The sequence below is a fragment of the Salvelinus sp. IW2-2015 genome, linkage group LG16 (assembly GCF_002910315.2).
Source record: "Salvelinus sp. IW2-2015 linkage group LG16, ASM291031v2, whole genome shotgun sequence".
Lineage (NCBI taxonomy): Eukaryota > Metazoa > Chordata > Actinopteri > Salmoniformes > Salmonidae > Salvelinus > Salvelinus sp. IW2-2015.
In genome coordinates this window covers 10,967,747-10,988,039 of record NC_036856.1, presented here as the reverse complement: position 1 = coordinate 10,988,039, position 20,293 = coordinate 10,967,747, and the positions used below count along the sequence as shown (strand labels likewise).

The following is a 20,293-nucleotide window of genomic DNA, read 5'->3' as shown; positions in this document are numbered from 1 at the left end:
GGCAACACTGTTTCCGAGTTGTCTTGAACGTGTTCAATACGTTGTATGATGACGCGTCGGTGCTACGTGTCTAGGAAGTAATCCAGTCAACATGGCGACGCAACAAGGAGATGTTGATGAACTCTTCGATGTGAAAAATGCTTATTACATTGGCAGTTATCAACAATGRATCAATGAAGCCCAGAAAGTTAAGGTAATTATCTGCTGATAAACCGTTTGTGCAACATGGCTAATAGCTAGTCTTTCTGTAGTCTCGATGTAATACGTTTGAACTGGCTAGCTAATCAGCTAACGTTAGTACTAGCTGCTAACGTTAACATCTCTGTTATAAAAGCAATTCAATGAACTAATAGATGATGTTAAATCAAAAACATCACCTACTTGCTATTTTCCTCTTTACAGCCATCAACACCTGAGAAGGAGGTTGAGAGAGACATGTTTCTGTACAGAGCCTATATTGCCCAGGTAACTTCATAATTGCACAGATGGCGATATATTTATTAGAACGTCAAATTACGTGAGTGTAACCTTAGTGTCACTGTGCAATAAATTACTATATTGTTTTTGTCTAATCTTGAACTATAACTTTATCATCTGAAGATGCCTCCATTTTAATTGCCATTAAGACACTGCCTGTCAGTATTGTATCAGTTTTCATCTGTATAATTTCAGAGGAAGTATGCTGTGGTGATGGATGACATCAAGGCCAGCTCCTCGCCAGAACTCCAGGCTGTCAAGATGTTTGCTGAATATCGCGCCAACGAGGGCAAAAGGTTTTATTCCATTAAACAGTCAATATAACAACCCAATTAATTAAAGTGAAATGCTTTTTGTCGACTCCTCTGGTGGTGTAAAAATATTGCTGTCTTTGTTGCTTGTGCAGGGATGCCATTGTGGCTGAACTTGACAAGAAGATGAGCAAGAATGTAGATGTGGCCAACACAACCTTCCTGCTCATGGCTGCGTCCATTTACTACCATGAGATGAACTCGGATGCTGCCTTGAGGACCCTGCACCAGGGAGAAAGTCTGGAGTGGTAAGGACGATCACAGGATACTATTCACGTTTGTAGCCCCTGTTATTATGTGTTATGTGATATGTGAATGTCCCTCTTTTTTTTCAGCATGGCAATGACCATTCAGGTGCTGCTGAGTTTAGACCGTGTTGATTTGGCAAGGTATGTCCACTTGACACACACCATCTGATTAAGTAACTTTTTAAGTACTTTTAAGTCAATTTAGTTATAAAAGGATTCAGCAAATTGAGCATATGATTCAGTGTTGGTCATATATGGTTTGTTTACTTATTTTGACARGAAGGAAAGAGCTGAAGAAGATGCAGGAGCAAGACGAGGATGCCACACTGACCCAACTGTCCACGGCTTGGGTCAACATCGCTGTTGTGAGTGTCAGCCCATAGCGAAGATCCCTGCATGCTATAATACATCATTGGAGCGGGCCTCATTTTTTATTTATTTTATTTATTTTTATTTCACCTTTATTTAACCAGGTAGGCTAGTTGAGAACAAGTTCTAATTTGCAACTGCGACCTGGCCAAGATAAAGCATAGCAGTGTGAACAGACAACACAGAGTTACACATGGAGTAAACAATAAACAAGTCAATAACATGGTAGGAAAAAAAAGAGAATCTATATACAATGTGTGCAAAAGGCATGAGGTAGGCAATAAATCGAATAATTACAATTTAGCAGATTAACACTGGAGTGATAAATCATCAGATGATCATGTGCAAGAAGAGATACTGGTGTGCAAAAGAGCAGAAAAGTAAATAAATAAAAGCAGTATGGGGGGTGAGGTAGGTAAATTGGGTGGGTAGTTACAGATGGACTATGTACAGCTGCAGCGATCGGTTAGCTGCTCGGATAGCAGATTTTTAAAGTTGTTGAGGGAGATAAAAGTCTCCAACTTCAGAGATTTTTGCAATTCGTTCAGTCGCAGGCAGCAGAGAACTGGAAGGAAAGGCGTCCAAATGAGGTTTTGGCTTTAGGGATGATCAGTGAGATACACCTGCTGGAGCGCGTGCTGCGGGTGGGTGTAGCCATCGTGACCAGTGAACTGAGATAAGCGGCACTTTACCTAGCATAGCCTTGTAGATGACCTGGAGCCAGTGGGTCTGACGACGAACATGTAGCGAGGGCCAGCCGACTAGGCATACAGGTCGCAGTGGTGGGTCGTATAAGGTGCTTTAGTAACAAAACGAATGGCACTGTGATAAACTGCATCCAGTTTGCTGAGTAGAGTATTGGAAGCTATTTTGTAGATGACATCGCCGAAGTCGAGGATCGGTAGGATAGTCAGTTTTACTAGGGTAAGTTTGGCGGCGTGAGTGAAGGAGGCTTTGTTGCGGAATAGAAAGCCGATTTCTTGATTTGATTTTGGAGATGTTGATATGAGTCTGGAAGGAGAGTTTGCAGTCTAGCCAGACACCTAGGTACTTATAGATGTCCACATATTCTAGGTCGGAAACCGTCCAGGGTGGTGATGCCTAGTCGGCGTGCGGGTGCAGGCAGCGAACGGTTGAAAGCATGCATTGGTTTTACTAGCGTTTAAGGCAGTTGGAGGCCGGAGGTAGTTTTATGGCATTGAAGTCGTTTGGAGCGTTAGACAGTGTCCAAGAAGGCCGAAGTATATAGAATGGTGTCGTCTGCGTAGAGGCTGAGGGAATCGCCCGCAGCAAGAGCAACATCATTGATGTATACAGAGAAAGAGTCGTCCGAGAATTGAACCCTGTGGTACCCCCAGAGAACCAGCCGAGGACATGCCCTCCGATTTGACACACTGAACTCTGTCTGCAAAGTAGTTGGTGAACCAGGCAAGGCAGTCATTAGAAAAACCGAGGCTACTGAAAGAAATYGGCTTTTGACAGAGCACCACTCTCAATGGAAAAGTGTCATCAATTTAGGACTGAAGTCCACTCAATTTCTGTCTTCTGATCAACAGAAGAAGAAAAAAAGGACTTGACGTTCCCTTTTTTTTCAGGGAGGAGAGAAGCTGCAGGATGCTTACTACATCTTCCAGGAGATGTCGGATAAGTACTCCCCCACTTTGCTTCTGCTGAATGGCCAGGCTGCCTGCCATATGGCCCAGAACAAGTGGGAGGAGGCAGAGGGGGTTCTCCAGGAGGCACTAGACAAGGTCATTACTTACCTCAAATGCACTCTTATCTTAATCAACTGTAGACATATTTCAGAGATTAATTTGTAGATGTGTAGAGGGGTGTTTAAATATAGATGAACACTATTTGATAGCATAACATTATAGGGTGTTACAGTGAAGACATTTTAATAGTACAATTTGAATTAGTTAAACCAATTAGTGGTGTCTGTCTTATCCAACCACATCAATACAAGTTTAGTGTCTTCATCAGCAAAATTCTTGCAATTTTAGCAATTGACCAGTAGGTCATAGAAATACAATAGTAATGCAGTTGTATTCATATTTCAGAAAATGTGATGGAACATGTATGAATGAAGCGGGATAACGAGCGAGGTCATACAGTGCATCGAGACATTTCTGTGAGGAAAAAGAGGGTGTTTTCCAACCTCTTATAGAGTCTGTTTTTCCCCTAACAGGACAGCAGCCACCCTGAGACTTTGATCAACCTGATTGTGCTGACCCAGCACTTAGGCAAAGCTCCTGAGGTGAGACTTTGCATCAGTTTTGCCACAGATACTGAGAAATGTTTGTCGGACATTATCAAAGCTTTGGAATGACAAAAGGGGGTTTATTCAATTTGCAGATATCTTGCACATTAGTGTCCTTCTCCTTGAATAGCAATAAACTTCAAAGTTCTAGGGATAAAGCCCCCCCCCCCCCCCCAAAAAAAAGTATCTGCTCGTGCCAGATTGAGGTGATAGTGAGTAAATGATCAATAGAATCTTGACTATCTACAGAATGCTTTCTTCAATGGGGGTCAAAGTAATCACTGATTACCCATCAAGGTTATTTAACTCACCTGAGGTGTATATAGATAAGACCTTGTTCTAATGATTTATGATCAATGTTTTTATAGGCATGAATTTCCTTAGCATCAATCTGTTTTGTATCTGTTTGCAGGTAACCAACAGGTATCTCTCTCAACTGAAAGATGCCCATCGAGCTCACCCCTTCCTTAAAGACTACCTGACCAAGGTACGTTGATTACATTTGCCCTTACACAGTTCTACTTCATCTTGAAACAATGCATTCTTCCTTGTTACAGCTGTTGGTCAACCTTAGCTTTCTTGGAAGTAAATGAAATTATTTGATTGGTGAGCACTGCAGCATATCTAGTCGAAGCATTTAAAACTAGTTTTGACTTTAATTTCATAGACTTCACTACACATAATTCCCAAGTAAAAAAAAGTGTAAATCAACATTGAAAAGTCAGGTTGTTTTATTCGTTAGACCAGTTTATTTCTGTCCACAACAGTGTCGCTAGTTAAACATTTTCTACCGTGTGTTAAATGCTTCTCCTTTTTTACCTCAGGAGAATGAATTTGACAGACTGACAATGCAGTATGCTCCCACTGCAACTGCGTGAGACAATGGAGACATCTGTTTGGACCCCAAAACATTATTAATACTGGACAAACAACTGATTGCTCCATATCTTTTTGTCTATCAATATGGGAAACGCCAAACTGTATAAATTAAAATTGACATGCATGTTTAGAAATTTGAAGAATAAAAAGATTGAATAATAATATTATTACCTTACACAGATTTTCTTTATACTCACACGTGCAGGTATTTGTAGTACATGAAATGTCCCTTCTGATAATGTCTCTTTGATGTTTGTAACATCTGCATTTCTCTCATTGAGAAATGCCTCCTGTCACTGTTTCCTTTTAGCATTCCTCTAAAATGTACAATAAATGTTTTATGACCCGGTTTACACCCAGTGTGAGTTTTTTGGTGTATCTGTACTTTACTATTTATTTTTGACAACTTTTACTTCACTACATTCCTAAAGAAAATGATGTACTTTCTACTCTATGCACTTTCCCTGACACCCAAAAGTACTCCTTACATTTTGAATGCTTAGCAGGACAGGAAAATGGTCTAATCCACACACTTATCAAGTGAACATTCCTGGTCATCCCTGCGGACTCACTAAACACAACAATAAGGAAATGGTGCCGTCTGATAAGGAATTTGAAATGATTTATACTTATACTTTAGATTCTTAAGTATATTTTAACCCAAATACTTTTAGACAAACTCAAGTAGGAATTTACTGGGTGACTTTTACTTGAGTCATTTTCTATTAAGGTATCTTTACTTTTCCTCAAGTATGACAATTGGGTACTTTTTCCACTGGTGTCAGTGTGAAACCAGTGGTGGAGGGTACACACAGTTTATCAATATTTTTTTTGCCTAATAGTTTACCCACCTTTTGCGGAAGAATGTATAGGGAGCGTTACTTTTTTCACCGCGATCAGAGTTTACTCGCCTTTTTCTTCTTTTTTTACCGTTCTATTGAAATTCATGGTTTTAGCCAGACGGGACCTCACTAGAGGTAGACAATGTTTCTCCCTTTATGTGTTTGAAATGATACATTTTGTAAATCAGTGGGCCATTAAATTCATGAAAACCTTGCAACGTTGCAGTGCTTGGTTCTTGACAGACTCTAACCGGTGTGTCTGGCACCCTACTACCATACCCCGTTCAAAAGCACTTACATATTTTGTCCATTCACGCTCAGAATAGCACACATACACAATCCATGTCTCAAGGTTTAAAAATCCTTATTTAACCTCTGTCCTCCCCTTCATCTACACTGATTGAAGTGGATTGAACATGGAGTAAATGCATTTCATAGTATTTTAATGTGTTTTCTGGAACAGTCGACATCGTGTTGTTGATGTGCATCGTTCTGCTGTTACATGTTGCGCTGTCGCTTTAAATTATCTCAGTTTAAAAAAAATCCCAGTAGTTGAAAGTAGTGGGCCATAATTACGTCACAGCTCCTCTGCTTTTTCTTCATTCAATTAGTTAGAATGGTTTTAGGTGCGGGTGCTGAACATTATAGTCGTGCCAGTAAAAACGTTTACTAGCAGTACTTTTAATATTGTAACCAGAGAGGTTTCAAGTGCCGTGTGGAATCATGTTCTACATTGATTCCCATTAAAACAGCACGCATTTTTCTGTCACTTGTCAAGACGCAGCATCACAGACACAGCATCACAGACACCGCAGGACACGACTAGCAGCGGAACGACAGAGGAAGGCGAACATTGTGAGGATATCTGGATTTTTATCGGTGTTACTGGTTATTTTCTTAGCATTAGAAATGTTTCAGGACCACTGGTTTGGTATCTGTTAGGAATAGGTTATTCTAGTTGATGAAATGACGAAGATATGTTATATAAGGCGAATAACGGAGATCAGACAGAATTTAACGTTGGCCTCACAAGKATCGCATGTGATACCTCGACTGTACTGCTCTCTAGTATGGCACATCTTTAGTTTAGGTAGCTATCCAGATAGCTAATAATACTTACTGGATTTGTTTTTATTGGAACACGAACGTGATTTTACAGTTACATCTAATCTCTAATAGATTCAACTGACGTTAGCTAGTTTGGTAGCCGTTTTAAATGCTGGTGTATCCGGTATTGTGTACATTTAATTTAGCGAGCTAGGCGTCTAACAAGCTAACGTTACCAACATTTTGATGTAGTATGCGTAAAAGAAGAATTGCCAAAATTCTGGCCAATGTTTACTAGGTCATAGAATACAGTAGCTTGTAATTCTAATAATTATAGCTACGTAATTAACGTTGGCTATTAAATAAATCCAGCCGGTTTACCCATGGTTTTTGTAGGTTTATAATCCAATCAGACATAAATTGTCTTCATGTGAAATGAGCCCACGTCCTAATTTAGAAACAAAGAATTAACATTAGGCCACTTGAGACTAGGTTAAGCTGCTTAAKGTTTTTTTTTTAGTTTTTAGTTTAGCTTTATAACTAGCTAGATACAGTAGCTTGAAAACGTCGGGATCTTGCCTGGCTACCTTCTAAATCGCCGTTTTCCGTGCCGCCACAATGGACAGTCACACGGATGATGACAGTATGAGAGTCGGGGAGGTGGAACCCATGCCTGGCTATACGGGTCTCGTAACGAGAGCGTCTGCTGTGATGCTCAATGCCTTGAGAGACTGCAGCGCGTGCGGTCTAGAGCTCTCTAAAAGGACGCTCCTGGATAACGCTTATATTACATGGACCGAAATCGGCCTTTTCTTCATGTGCGCCGTTATGTGGACGCAGATACGACGGGGACTAACAGAATGTCTGTTCAAGGTAGATACATCCCCACACCCAGCTTTCCCCTCAATTTTGCATACTATACATTCACATACACTATTCTTCACGAAATACATAATTTCCCTCTTTACTTCAAGAACCATGAGCCTTATTCGCGTTCCCTAATTACAGGAGCCTTCTATCAGAGTTCAGCCTTTATTGGGTGTTTATAAAGGCGTTTATGTCACATGTTTCATATACCTTGCAGTATTAGTGAAATAAGATAACCATTGTATTTCAATTATGATGAATTACATTTCACTTTTCAAGCCTACCACAGGTTATATGAAACACTGGTCTGTTTCTCTCTGGTATAAAAACATAAATTATTCTCCTTGCTGAATTCAACAATTGTTGTCTACTGTACTGGGGCTTGTCCTCCTGACAAGTTCATCATGATACCCATCAAATTGAAGCATATGAGGAATACCTTTGTTCTGAGGAAGGCCTACACGCTACACTCAGATACCTTTAGTGTCTCAGTGTGTGTCAACTTGTAGTTCCCAACCAGGGGTTCTACGAACACAGGGGGTACTTGAGAACACTAATGAGACCATAGGCTTAATGGTAAAATGCACATGAGAGGGTACTTTATGCGTACTCCGGGCAGAGCAAAATTCACTGTTGTAGTCAAAATCAGGATCAGATACCAGGAAACTGATTCACTAAGACAACGGAAACCCTTCACCTCAGCTGATGACTCTGCAATAAAATATTAACTCCCGGGTTACAAAGACCAGAGCAGAGATGTGGCAAGCAAGCTTTGCTGAGGAGATTAAGGACACATACATGGAAGCCACAGACAGCACATTTTTTCTAAGAGAGTAGACTATCTAGAACCTCAAAGGGTTCTTCGGCTGTCCCCATAGGATAACCCTTTGAAGAACGCTTTTTGATCCAGGTAGAACCTTTTTGGGTTCCATATAAAACCCTTTCCACAGAGGGTTCTATCTGGGAACCCAAAAGGGTGCTCTTATGGGGACAGCCGAAGAACCCTTTTGGAACTGTTTTTTTCTTAAGGCCGTAGACTGATGAGGAAATCAATGCATGTGAGATCTACCACTATAGTAGCATTATCTCTCAAGCTACTGTCACAGCACTAACACAAGCGGGCTAAGACAGTGGTTTCCTGGTGCGTGCTCAAACTATCCTCAAAAAAGCAATATTCAGCAATTCTAGGTTGTTTTGTCATTTATTTTCGAGTAGCCTAGTAGCTAGCGTCTATTTTATTTTTCCCCACACACATTCAGTCAGTTATCCATCAATGAATGTGTTACACCTCATTAGCATATCTTTGCCTATCAAATGAATGAATACATTCATAATCCTCCCAGCTTTTGGCTCCATGACAGTAGTAGGGGACTCAAAGCTCTGCTGAGAGATACACAGACTCTGACTCTCCCGCCAGGGGTATCATTTCAGCTAAACCAAGAGTACGGCAAAGTGACAGGGGAAGGGGTTTTGTATTCAGACCCCTTATTCAGACTCTGTCCTTATGGGATATTGTGTGTAGATTGATGATGGAAAACATTTATTTAATCAATTTTAGAATAAGGCTGTAACGTAACAAAATGTGGAAAAAGTCAAGGGATCTGAATACTTTCCAAATGCACTGTATATCGATTATCACGTTGAAATCAATAGCTCGGTAGGGGGAGATGAGCTTGCGTGACCTGTTAAAACTAACACAGCTCTAACTCACAGAATATAGGAATAATGTGTACATCACTGGTTAGAGGACAGTTTGTAGAAGACATCTAGCTACATTTTGAAGGGATGCATTTTGATTCAAGTGGGTCGCCAACGTGGTAAGTGTAGCGCAACACTTTTTGGTTAATTACTTCCATCGATATCACGCTGAAATCAATAGAACAGGGGGCAAACYTTTTGGAGTGTAGCACTTTTTAAACTAACACTATTCAAAGGCTACACGGAAACTTGAAATAACCTACACATCGTTGGTTGAATGAGAACTTGTAGAAGGCTTATATCTATATTTTGGAARGTTGGATGTTGATTTCGGGAGGCTGCCATCACGGGAAAGAGAACAGACCACTATTTCTGTTAGTTAACGTAAACCCAGGGATGGGCAACTTTAATGTAAAACATTGTGAGCAAAACATTTTAATGGCCCCCCTCTTGACAGCAGAGATTTTGTAGTTTTTGTTTCAGAGTTAATTTCGTGCAATTRTATACATTTTATCTTGGGGTGTAGAGAAAATGTTGCCGTTTTAAAGCAAGTTTGCTGCAATTCTACTTYTTTTGCCATGGGGCGGAGAGGAAAATGAACTGTTTTACACTTCATTTCCTGCAATTCTACACATTTTGCCATAGGATGGAGAGAAATGTTTGCTGTTTTTGATATGATATCTGAGTGAGACTGACTAACAAAATCATTGGGGATCCCTCATCCAGTAATTTGACCATGATAAGTTTAGATAGTTTAGCGGCCAGTCAATTTAGCAATCTAAAAGATGTTAGCTGTCATGGGCTAATAGAGTGACTATCAGTGACTGACATAACAGAAGAAGAACTGCTGATGCACGACCACATTTCGAAATTGCACCTTGTGTATTCTACTATTCTAACTCGCAACAGTAAGTTGAGACCCGACTGAGTAAAAAAAGAAAGAAAATAGGGGTGGCCACCAGTTGCCCATCCCTGACTTAAATTAATCATGACGAGGCATAGTATATCAACAGTGTAAACAGTTGGCTGCTATTTAAGTGATTGTTTGTCAAATCCATGTATTGGTGTGTGGCCAGCGACTTTTATAGAGAGGCCGCATCAAATTTGTTGTGCCATTTCAGACCTGCGCATCCCAACGTGTGACAAAATCAACAGTAACAAACCAAAGATATTGATCTATTTTAAGCAATCAGTCTTATGTCATCATGGTGACTATAAACCTTTATAATAATATCACCAATCTGAGGTAAAATGGATGTGTAATTCCACTCAATTCTTTGAGGTGAAAATGTAAGTTTGTGTAAGGTAGTAACAGAAATGGTCCTATTTCCAGGGAAATTAGTGGAGTATACAATACTTTAATATGGCAAAATAATTCAACGTCAATTTAAAGTGATAGTATATGTTGCCCACTCAAACGATTTCACACTCATTTAACCATTTACAGAGTAAAAAAATGCTCTCAAACACAATTTAACCGGGTACTATAGACTAGCCTCTCCATAGTGTCTGTGCAGTAGCCTGATCGTTTGACGTCCCTACTAATATGACTAGGATTGGCCTTTGGTTGCTGGACAGTAAAATAACGTTGATTTGTAAACCAATAGAACATGCAATAAATGCTGGTTCCAATGGCATGAAATTAATATAATTTGTATGGTTTTATTTTTCACTAAGCTAGGCTACTTTGAAACAAGGTAAGACATGCTTCATAAAATGACATAAAACGTCCAGGTTTTAAACAATTATGTTTATGGTTAAATAGTTTCTAAATGCTGACTGCCTCTGCTCAGATTCAAGGTGGGTGATGTGCTGTGCTGGTCTCGTGACCATTTGATCTGCACGAACTGTGCCTCAAGTATGTCGACAGAATAAAGCCTTTCGACGTTAATGTTAATTAAACTTCATTATATTTGTCAAACATGACTATATTAAAGTTTAGGCTATATTAAAGTTTGGCAGATTTTTGTTGGTGACTCCCTCATGTCCGCATCGAGTTGGACATGAGGCTGTATGCATATCACCAACACTTTGACTTGTAGGCTTTTTTATTTACAGTGCCTTGCAAAAGTATTCATCCCCTATGGTGTTTTTCCTATTTTGTTGCATTAAAACCTGTAATATAAATATATTTTTATTTGGATTTCATGTAATGGACATACACAAAATAGTCCAAATTGGTGAAGTGAAATGAAAAAAATAACTTGTTTCAAAAAATAAAAATACGGAAAAGTGATGCATGCATATGTATTCACCCCTTTGCTATGAAGCACCTAAATAAGATCTGGTGCAATCAATTACCTTCAGAAGTCACATAATTAGTTAGATTGCACACAGGTGGACTTTATTTAAGTGTCACATGATCTGTCACATGATCTCAGCCTATATACACCTGTTCTGAAAGTCCTGTGAGTCTGCAACACCACTAAGCAAGGGGCACCACCAAGCAAGTGGCACCATGAAGACCAAGGAGCTCTATAGATCAGGGTTGGGTTATAAAAAAATATCAGAAACTCTGAACATCCCACAGAGCACCATTTAAATCCATTATCAAAAAATGAAAAGAATATAGCACCACAACAAACCTGCCAAGAGAAGGCCGCCCACCAAAACTCACGGACCAGGCAAGAAGGGCATTAATCAGAGTGGCAACAAAGATAACCCTGAAGGAGCTGCAAAGCTCCACACCGTAGATTGGAGTATCTGTCCATAGGACCACTTTAAGCCGTACACTCCACAGAGCTGGGCTTTACGGAAGTGGCCAGAAAAAAAAWWAAAAAWWAAAWAAATAAGCAAACACGTTTGGTGTTCGCCAAAAGGCATGTGGGAGTCTCCCCAAACATATGGAAGAAGGTACTCTGGTCAGATGAGACTAAAATTGAGCTTTTTGGTCATCAAGGAAAACGTTATGTCTGGTACAAACCCAACACCTCTCATCACCTCGAGAACACCATCCCCACAGTGAAGCATGGTGGTAGCAGCATCATGCTGTGGGAATGTTTTTCATCAGCAGGGACTGGGAAACTGGTCAGAATTGAAGGAATGATGGATGGCGCTAAATACAGGGATATACTTGAAGGAAACCTGTTTCAGTCTTCCAGAGATTTGAGACTGGGACGGAGGTTCACCTTCCAGCAGGACAATGACCCTAAGCATACTGCTAAAGCAACACTCGAGTGGTTTAAGGGGAAACATTTAAATGCCTTGGACTGGCCTAGTCAAAGCCTAGACCTCAATCCAAATTGAGAATCTGTGGTATGATTTAAAGATTGCTGTACACCAGAGGAACCCATCCAACTTGCAGGAGCAGTTTTGCCTTGAAGAATGAGACGTAATCCAAGAGACTTGCAGTTGTAATTGCTGCAAAAGGTGGCTCTACAAAGTATTGACTTTGCGGGGGGTGAATAGTTATGCACGCTCAAGTTTTCCGTTTTTTTGTCTTATTTCTTGTTTGTTTCACAAGAAAAAATATTTTGTATCTTCAAAGTGGTAGGCATGTTGTGTTAATCAAATGATACAACCCCCCCCAAAATCCATTTTAATTCCAGGCTGTAATGCAACAGAATAGGAAAAATGCCAAGAGGGGTGAATACTTTCGCAAGCCACTGTATGTACATGAAAAATGTAGTTGAATATTATTCAAATGTTGGCCTTTGATACAATTCTGATCGGTGTAATTGTTTGATATTGTGAATTTATTTTTCTTGTCCATTCGGACAACTTAAATCTATATTCTTCTTGTCCGCCAATTTTTTTTTGTAACTTGTCCCGTACAAGAGGACAAGCGTTAATGTTGAGCCCTGATGTCAAGTCAAACAGTAGTTGCCTAGCCAAAGCCATCTATTACAGCCAGCTTCACCGCTGCACTGTTTTGAGAAAAAGCCAAGTTGTTCCCTGCAGCTGCGTCGATGTGCTCTCCAAACAAACAGCCTTCGGTCTCGCTTCCATGTGTCCGCATGGTCCTAACGTCAGCCCGAGAATCCCGCTAAACTGCATTTGCCTTTAATCGGAATTTTAATGATTTTGGTGATTTTGGTGTTGAGCGAGGTTATGACGACTGCCATACCCTGTCTCTCGCACTGTTGGGGTTGACTGGGAGGTGCTCCAATGTCCGTTCCAACAGATGTGGCTCACAGCTCATTATTAATTTGGACATTTGGCTGGGTTAGGAGTAAAGCTAAATGCTATATCATAGGCCCTATATGTTGGCTCAGATGGGTTCAGAGAATGGGCTGTTTTTCTTTTTAGTCACAACTACTATGGACATATCCTGGATGGGAAATGGCCGGGCCTTTCATAATTAATTACACTAGTACAATCTGATGTGACACTATTGGGGTTATTTCTCGAATTACGTGTTTTGTGTGTGTTGCATAAGACGCAACAGTGATTAAGAAATGGGCTCAGTGGAATGTAAATCATGTTAATGAAAATGAGCATCCAGTGACGCATTGAGGCTAAACTATCTAGCTTTCATCAGAGGAATGGGTGTCACCGTGTACTCCAATATAGCCGAACAACTTCAGCCTCTCGTAGAATTAAGGGACGCCATAAATAAAACACAAGGCATTTACTTGAAATCTCCTGGGTGCTCCTGTTCTACTACTCCCTTAAATATTTGAAGCTATCAGGGGACTATTCCCACAACCTCTGTCTCTGTGGCAGCATGGGTATATAAAGAAGCGTCTGAGATGGAGGGGGAGTAGAGAGAGACAGGACCTACAGTGAACCCACTGACTGACTGACTGKCCCTCATGTAGCAACAATAGTCTCTCTCTAATACTCCAAACTCCAGACCACACTGTAAAAACCCTGGGCACTAGTTACCTATAGACTATAACTAGGATTTTTTTTTTTCTTCCTGTGCACATGGTCAGGAAAAACTCCTGACCCTGAGAGTATGATATTGTGTCTGACATTGTGGTCATGTGGTACATGTCTTCACATAAGATGGCCTCTCTGACTTTACTGTGAAAAACGCCTTTTAAGGACTTTCTATTTGGAGGATACAGACGCACACTGTTGAGCTCTGATGTGCAGATGGCTCAGAGCTGTCAGTCACCTTCAGGCTTTGTAGTTACTGTTGTTATTACACTGTCTTATCTCGGTCACTGCACTGCACCGAGGGCAGAGGTGTCGGCTAAGAAGACTTGGGCTCAGACAGTAAACTGTTGGGCCCTAAAGGCTCTCTGTATCAGTGTTTGCCATGTGTAAAACATTGGGATGCTGTTTATGACTAACTAACACTTACACTTGGTGGTACTGTTATGTTATTGCTAAACACCTGCCTATATGACAAGGAGGTCAGTGTATGACTGTGTGCGGGTGTGTGCGTGTCTACCTTGACTGTCTGTATATTTATTAGTGAGTGTGGGTGTGAAAGTGCACTATGCCTGACTTCCACTTCCTGCTGCTATAGTGCTGCAACTGGGGCCAGGGCTCGGCTAAGCTGGCGCAGCACAGCCAGCTCTTATTAACGGGGCCAATTTCGGCACTGATACATGGCCTGCCTGCTTCTCCACAGCCTCTCAGGATCCGGGCAAACGTGCCAAGCCTAACTGAAACGCACTCAGCAGCAGTTTATAACCCCTCTTATGAATTCCTGCCTCCCGCTCGCAGCAAATACATGTACTTGACAGTGTTAGCCTGGTTTTAGGGCTTATCAGCATTGGGCTATGTTTCAAAACCACTTGATYTAGAAGGTGCCCTCAACCACAGGTCTTGGATCAGATCCTAATGTAAACCCGTTGGGGGATGGGAAAATAATATAATCTGACCCTGTATCAGTGGTTAGGGGCAACTACCTACTGACTCTGTCAACATCTCCCCTGACTAACTAACTTCCTGGTTATTCTAATTTCTAAAACCGTCTGACATGAGCCATGACAAGTCACACATACATGCTTAACGACTACTGTTATCAAACTGTAGTAGTAAAACTATTGGTCTTGATTAAAAGTCCCAGCAGCCCTCAATTAAAGAGATGATCCTTACATCCTCTCATATAAATATTGATTAAGTGTAGCCGGTCTCTATGTAACTGGCTTTAACAAAATAGAGTATGAAGAAGCAGACAGGAACTCATTTATTATGATTAACCTAACAACTCCTATAAATAACTTTTGTTTACCGGCTGTCTTTCCCCTGGCAAGCTAGAATGCACAGCCTTGACCACAACAACAAAACATGTCCCTCTGTAGAGAAACAAAACATGTCCCTCTGTAGTCAAACTTGGCAGAGCTCTGTAACCCAACAACAAGGCTACTCTATGACAATACGATTGAGAGGGCAAGGGAAATCGGAGCTCATTGTCTCCTCAGCACAACATAGCGCAGGAGAGCCCAGAGTCTGAGAGAGTTGTGGTGGGACCATTCATTAGTAGTAGGATAGAATAGATTTCCAGCCTTTAACAGGGAGACCAGTCATACAAGTTGGAACACTGTAAATGTTCATCAAATCACATTTTTAAAAAAGACACGCAAGATGAGATGCAAAGACCACTTAGGGTTTTTTTCTACAAGGACTGGATAATATCAAGCCCAGCTGATGGTACTGTTGGAGTTATCGCTCTTCTTTGAAACAGTTAAACATGTATTGTAAATGTTTATCAGCACAGCATTATGACAGCATTTTCTAAACTGCTTCTACACCTGCATTACTAGCTGTTTGGGGTTTTAGGCTGGGTGTCTGTACAGCACTTCGAGATATTAGCTGATGTACGAAGGGCTATATAAAATAAAATTGATTGATTGATTGATTGAACCAAAGATAGACCACAGCTTGTTGTTTCCAATGGGAACAAATGAGTCATAGTGGGCAGAACAAGCAAGGAGGTGYGCAGAGCCAAGCATGAGCTAGTGAGATCCTATTAGCTCGTTGTAGCATACATCTGCATATTTCCATTAGGGAACGCCTACTATGTGAAGTGCGCGTTTGCAATAACTCAATGCGCCTTTGCACTCCTAAACAACGCAATTTTGTATAACTTTGGCAAAGGTTAAAGTCTACAAAACGCAGTCCACTCTGTTCATAACAGATTCTGGTTTTGGAAACAGAAAACTGTATTGAGATCAAATGTTTCATCAATGAGAAAATGTGCAGAATGTCCGCCAAAATCCYTCTGCTTCCATCTTCTCCCACTGCAGGCTACTTGGCTTCCTCTCACTACCATCGTTGGTAGTGAGTGGAAACGCCAAGCACATGCTTCACATTTATACATCCTGTGAAATATCTCATTGTTCTATCTGTGGTGTAACAGTGACTGTTTTACAACGAGGTGTTACTCTGTTAGCCCAAACACAAGGGCAGCTGAGCTGACCCGACCAGGTTTGTTTGAGCTGAACCCACTGTCGTTCAACCTCGTCCTCCCCCCACCTCCTTCTCATCGCTAAGCCTCCTCCATCTTGTCAAAGATTTACCCAGTGGATGCAAGTCTATATAGTTCTTGACTCATCCCTGTAGTGTCATACGGTCTAAGCGTCGTTAATAAAATGAACACTAATCAGCTAGCCTCTCCTTTAGTTCCTACTATATGACCCCCTGGCTCGGCAGGCAGTGACGTGGTTATTACAGTGACCTCATAAACCGCAGGCTCCTGGCTTTATGCACCCTCTTAGTGTTGTCAATGTCATGCCTGTTGCATTATGGATGAAGCCCATATGCCCACACATACACATGCGGGGAGAACGGCTTGTGTGAATAATATTTCATTTTTGTCTTGCTGCAAATGGCAGGAAATGACAAACCACTCTCTCTCTCTTAGTGATGCAACATTCGGTCAATTTTGCTGCCGACTAACCAACCCCCATTAACGGTTAACAAACGGTTAAATTTGTTCCAAACAGTAAAATGACATGACCAACAGAAAACACCATGCATGGAAGGAACGGAAATGTTTTCACTAAGACTTAAAAAACATGCAACAATAGCGAGCCTATCCTCCCATATTATTGAACATGCAACTACTGTAATGAAGCAACGAATGCAATACATAATTTTTAAACATTTGCCAAATTGCAGATTGTGGGAAAGCACTGTTCTTAAAGACACACCTGATGCGAGCCGTTTCTTGTGACAGAGTTTAACTTCTCCATTAGACATTACAGTGAAATGCTTACTTAGGAACCCCGAACCAACGATGCAGTTTAAAAAAAAATACGGATAAGAATAAGAAATAAAAGTAACAAGTAATTAAAAGGCAGCAGTAAAATAACAATAGCGAGACTATATACAGGGGGGTACCGGTACAGAGTCAATGTGCGGGGGCACCGGTTAGTTGAGGTAATATGTGCATGTAGGTAGAGTTAAAGTGACTATGCATAGATGATAACAACAGAGACTCTAGCCATGGGAACATTTTGAGCCAATTCGCTTTGAATCTACAGTTGAAGTCGGAAGTTTACATACACCTTAGCCAAATACATTTAAACTCAGTTTCACAATTCGTGACATTTAATCCTAGTAAACATTCCTTTTCTTAGGTCAGTTAGGATCACCACTTTATTTTAAGAATGTGAAATGTTAGAATAATAGTAGAGAGAATGATTTATTTCAGCTTTTATTTATTTCATAACATTCCCAGTGGGTCAGAAGTTTACGTACACTCAGTTAGTATTTGGTAGCATTGCCTTTTAAATTGTTTAACTTGGGTCAAACGTTTCGGGTAGCCTTCCACAAGCTTCCCACAATAAGTTGGGTGAATTRTGGCCCATTCCTCCTGACCGAGCTGGTGTAACTTAGTCAAGTTTTTAGGCCTCCTTGCTCGCACACACTTTTTCAGTTCTGCCCACAAATTTTCTATGGGATTGAGGTCAGGGCTTTGTGATGGCCACTCCAATACCTTGACTTTGTTGTCCTTAAGCCATTTTGCCACAACTTTGGAAGTATGCTTGGGGTCATTGTCCATTTGGAAGACCCATTTGCAACCAAGCTTCCTGACTGATGCCTTGAGATGTTGCTTCAATATATCCATATAATTTTCCTCCCTCATGATGCCATCTATTTTGTGAAGTGCACCAGTCCCTTCTGCAGCGAAGCACCCCCACAAAATGCTGGCTTTTTTTATGGAGGTTTTGGAGCAGTGGCTTCTTCCTTGCTGAGCGGCCTTTCAGGTTATGTCGATACAGGACTTGTTTTACTGTGGATATAGATAATTTTGTACCTGTTTCCTCCAGCATCTTCACAAGGTCCTTTGCTGTTGTTCTMGGATTGATTTGCACTTTTCGCACCAAAGTACGTTCATCTCTAGGAGACAGAACGCGTCTTCGTCCTGAGCGTTATGACAGCTGCGTGGTCCCATGGTGTTTATACTTACGTACTATTGTTTGTACAGATGAACGTGGTAACTTCAGGCGTTTGGAAATTGCTCCCAAGGATGAACCAGACTTGTGGAGGACCACCATTTTTTTCCTGAGGTCTTAGCTGATTGCTTTTGATTTTCCCATGATGTTGTCACGTTTCTGACCTTATTTACTTTGTTTTGTCTTTATTTTGTTGGTCAGGGCGTGAGTTGGGTGGGTATTATCTATGTTGTCTGTTTCTATGTGGGGTTTTCTAGTTTGGCCTGATATGGTTCTCAATCAGAGGCAGCTGTCATTCATTGTCTCTGATTGGGAACCATATTTAGGTAGCCTGTTTTCACTGTTTGTTTGTGGGTGTTTGTTTCCCGTGTCAGTGTTTGTGCCACACGGGACTGTTTTCGGTTAGATTCTCTTTGTTATTTTGTTAAAGTCCCGGTACTAGGAGCGCCGCCTCTGGATGAGTGTTTTCTTGTTTGCTTATGGCAGAATACAGCTCATTCAATGCTGTCTTTGTGCCAGTCTCAGTCTGTGGTTGTATGTAAACAGCTACGAAAAATACAGATAACTCTCTAGATAGAGCTTATCATGAGATACTCTACCTCGGGCGAGCAATAGCTCGAGACTTCTTTAGATATCATGCACCAACTGTTATTTACAAAAATACATAGTCCGCTGCCCCTTGTCTTACCAGACGCTGCTGTTCTATCCTGCAGGTACAGCATATAACCAGCCAGCTGTACGTTGATTGTGTCGTGTTCAGCCACGACTCCGTGAAGCATAAGATATTACAGGTTTGAATGTCCCGTTGGTAGTTTAATCTTCTGCGTAGGTCATCGATTTTATTCTCCAAAGATTGCCCGTTTGCTAGCAGAATGGAAGGAAGTCGGGGTTTATTCGATCGCGGGGTTTATTCGATACGAATTCTCAGAAGGCAGACCACCCTCTGGCCCCTTTTTCTCTGCCTTCTCTTCACGCAAATCACAGGGATCTGTGCCTGTTCCCGAGAAAGCAGTATATCATTCGGTCAGACTCGTTGAAGAGAGAATTTGTTTTGGGGGGAAAAAAACACAATCGGTTGGGACACGTAAAACGTCAGCCTTCTTCTCCGGCGCAATTTGTATTATTTTTTTATTATTCGCTTTGGGCATTCGTAAATTCAGAGCATTGTCAGATTGTCTGTTCATAAATTCAGAGCGTTTTGTCCTCGGGGCATTCAGAGCGCCCGTCACTGGACACTCCGGCCGAGGAGTAGGGTTGATCCGACCGTTTTGACCTCAACGGCAGTCAAGCACCCAAGCTAACGTTGGCTAGCTTGCTAGCTACTTAAAATCAAATTTTATTTGTCACATGCGCCGAATATTTCACCTTACAGTGAAATGCTTAATTACAAGCCCTTAACCAACGATGCAGTTAAGAAAATACCTTAAAGTAAGAGATAAGAAAAACAAACAATTAAAGAGCAGCAGTAAACAACAATAGCGGGGCTATATACAGGGGGTACCGGTACAAAGTCAATGTGTCAATGTGCGGGGACACCGGTGTTGAGGTAATTGAGATAATTATGTACATGCAGATAGGGTTGTTAAAGTGGCTATGCATAGATAATAACAGAGAGTAGTAGCAGCGTAGGGGGGGGGTGCAAATAGTCTGGGTAGCCATTTGATTAGCTGTTCAGGAGTCTTATGGCTTGGGGGTAGAAGCTGTTTAGAAGCCTCTTGGACCGAGACTTGGCGCTCCGGTACCGCTTGCCGTTCGGTAGCAGAGAGAACAGTCTATGACTAGGGTGGCTGGAGTCTTTGACGATTTTTAGGGCCTTCCTCTGCCACTGCCTGGTATAGAGGTCCTGGATGGCAGGAAGCTTGGCCGAGGTGATGTACTGGGCRGTACGCACTACCCTCTGTAGTGACTTGCGGTCGGAGGCCGAGCAGTTGCCATACCAGGCAGTGATGCAACCCGTCAGGATGCTCTCGATGGTGCAGCTGTAAAATCTTTTGAG

The 20,293-nt window shown here is 41.3% G+C and overlaps 2 protein-coding genes across 4 annotated transcripts in view; both read left to right on the top strand.

The window, feature by feature from the left end:
• The first annotated feature begins 28 nt into the window (after positions 1-28).
• Positions 29-4,893, top strand: cope (COPI coat complex subunit epsilon). Its single transcript, XM_024004692.2, has 10 exons — positions 29-193; positions 403-465; positions 673-773; positions 884-1,036; positions 1,124-1,177; positions 1,320-1,401; positions 3,001-3,156; positions 3,594-3,662; positions 4,078-4,152; positions 4,490-4,893. The coding sequence occupies exons 1-10, from the start codon at positions 92-94 to the stop codon at positions 4,541-4,543; spliced, it is 909 nt and encodes a 302-aa protein (XP_023860460.1). The 5' UTR covers positions 29-91; the 3' UTR covers positions 4,544-4,893.
• A 1,109-nt stretch (positions 4,894-6,002) lies between these two features.
• The window catches only part of LOC111976086 (ceramide synthase 1), a 50,304-nt gene continuing 36,013 nt past the window's right edge, over positions 6,003-20,293 (top strand). For all 3 annotated transcript variants that reach the window (XR_011481149.1, XM_024004826.2, XM_024004825.2), the window contains exon 1: positions 6,003-7,306. Coding sequence is in view for 2 of the 3 variants with exons in the window: in XM_024004826.2 (XP_023860594.1) it covers positions 7,052-7,306 (255 nt within the window). In the remaining variant the exon portion in view is untranslated. The remainder of the gene's footprint in view (positions 7,307-20,293) is intronic.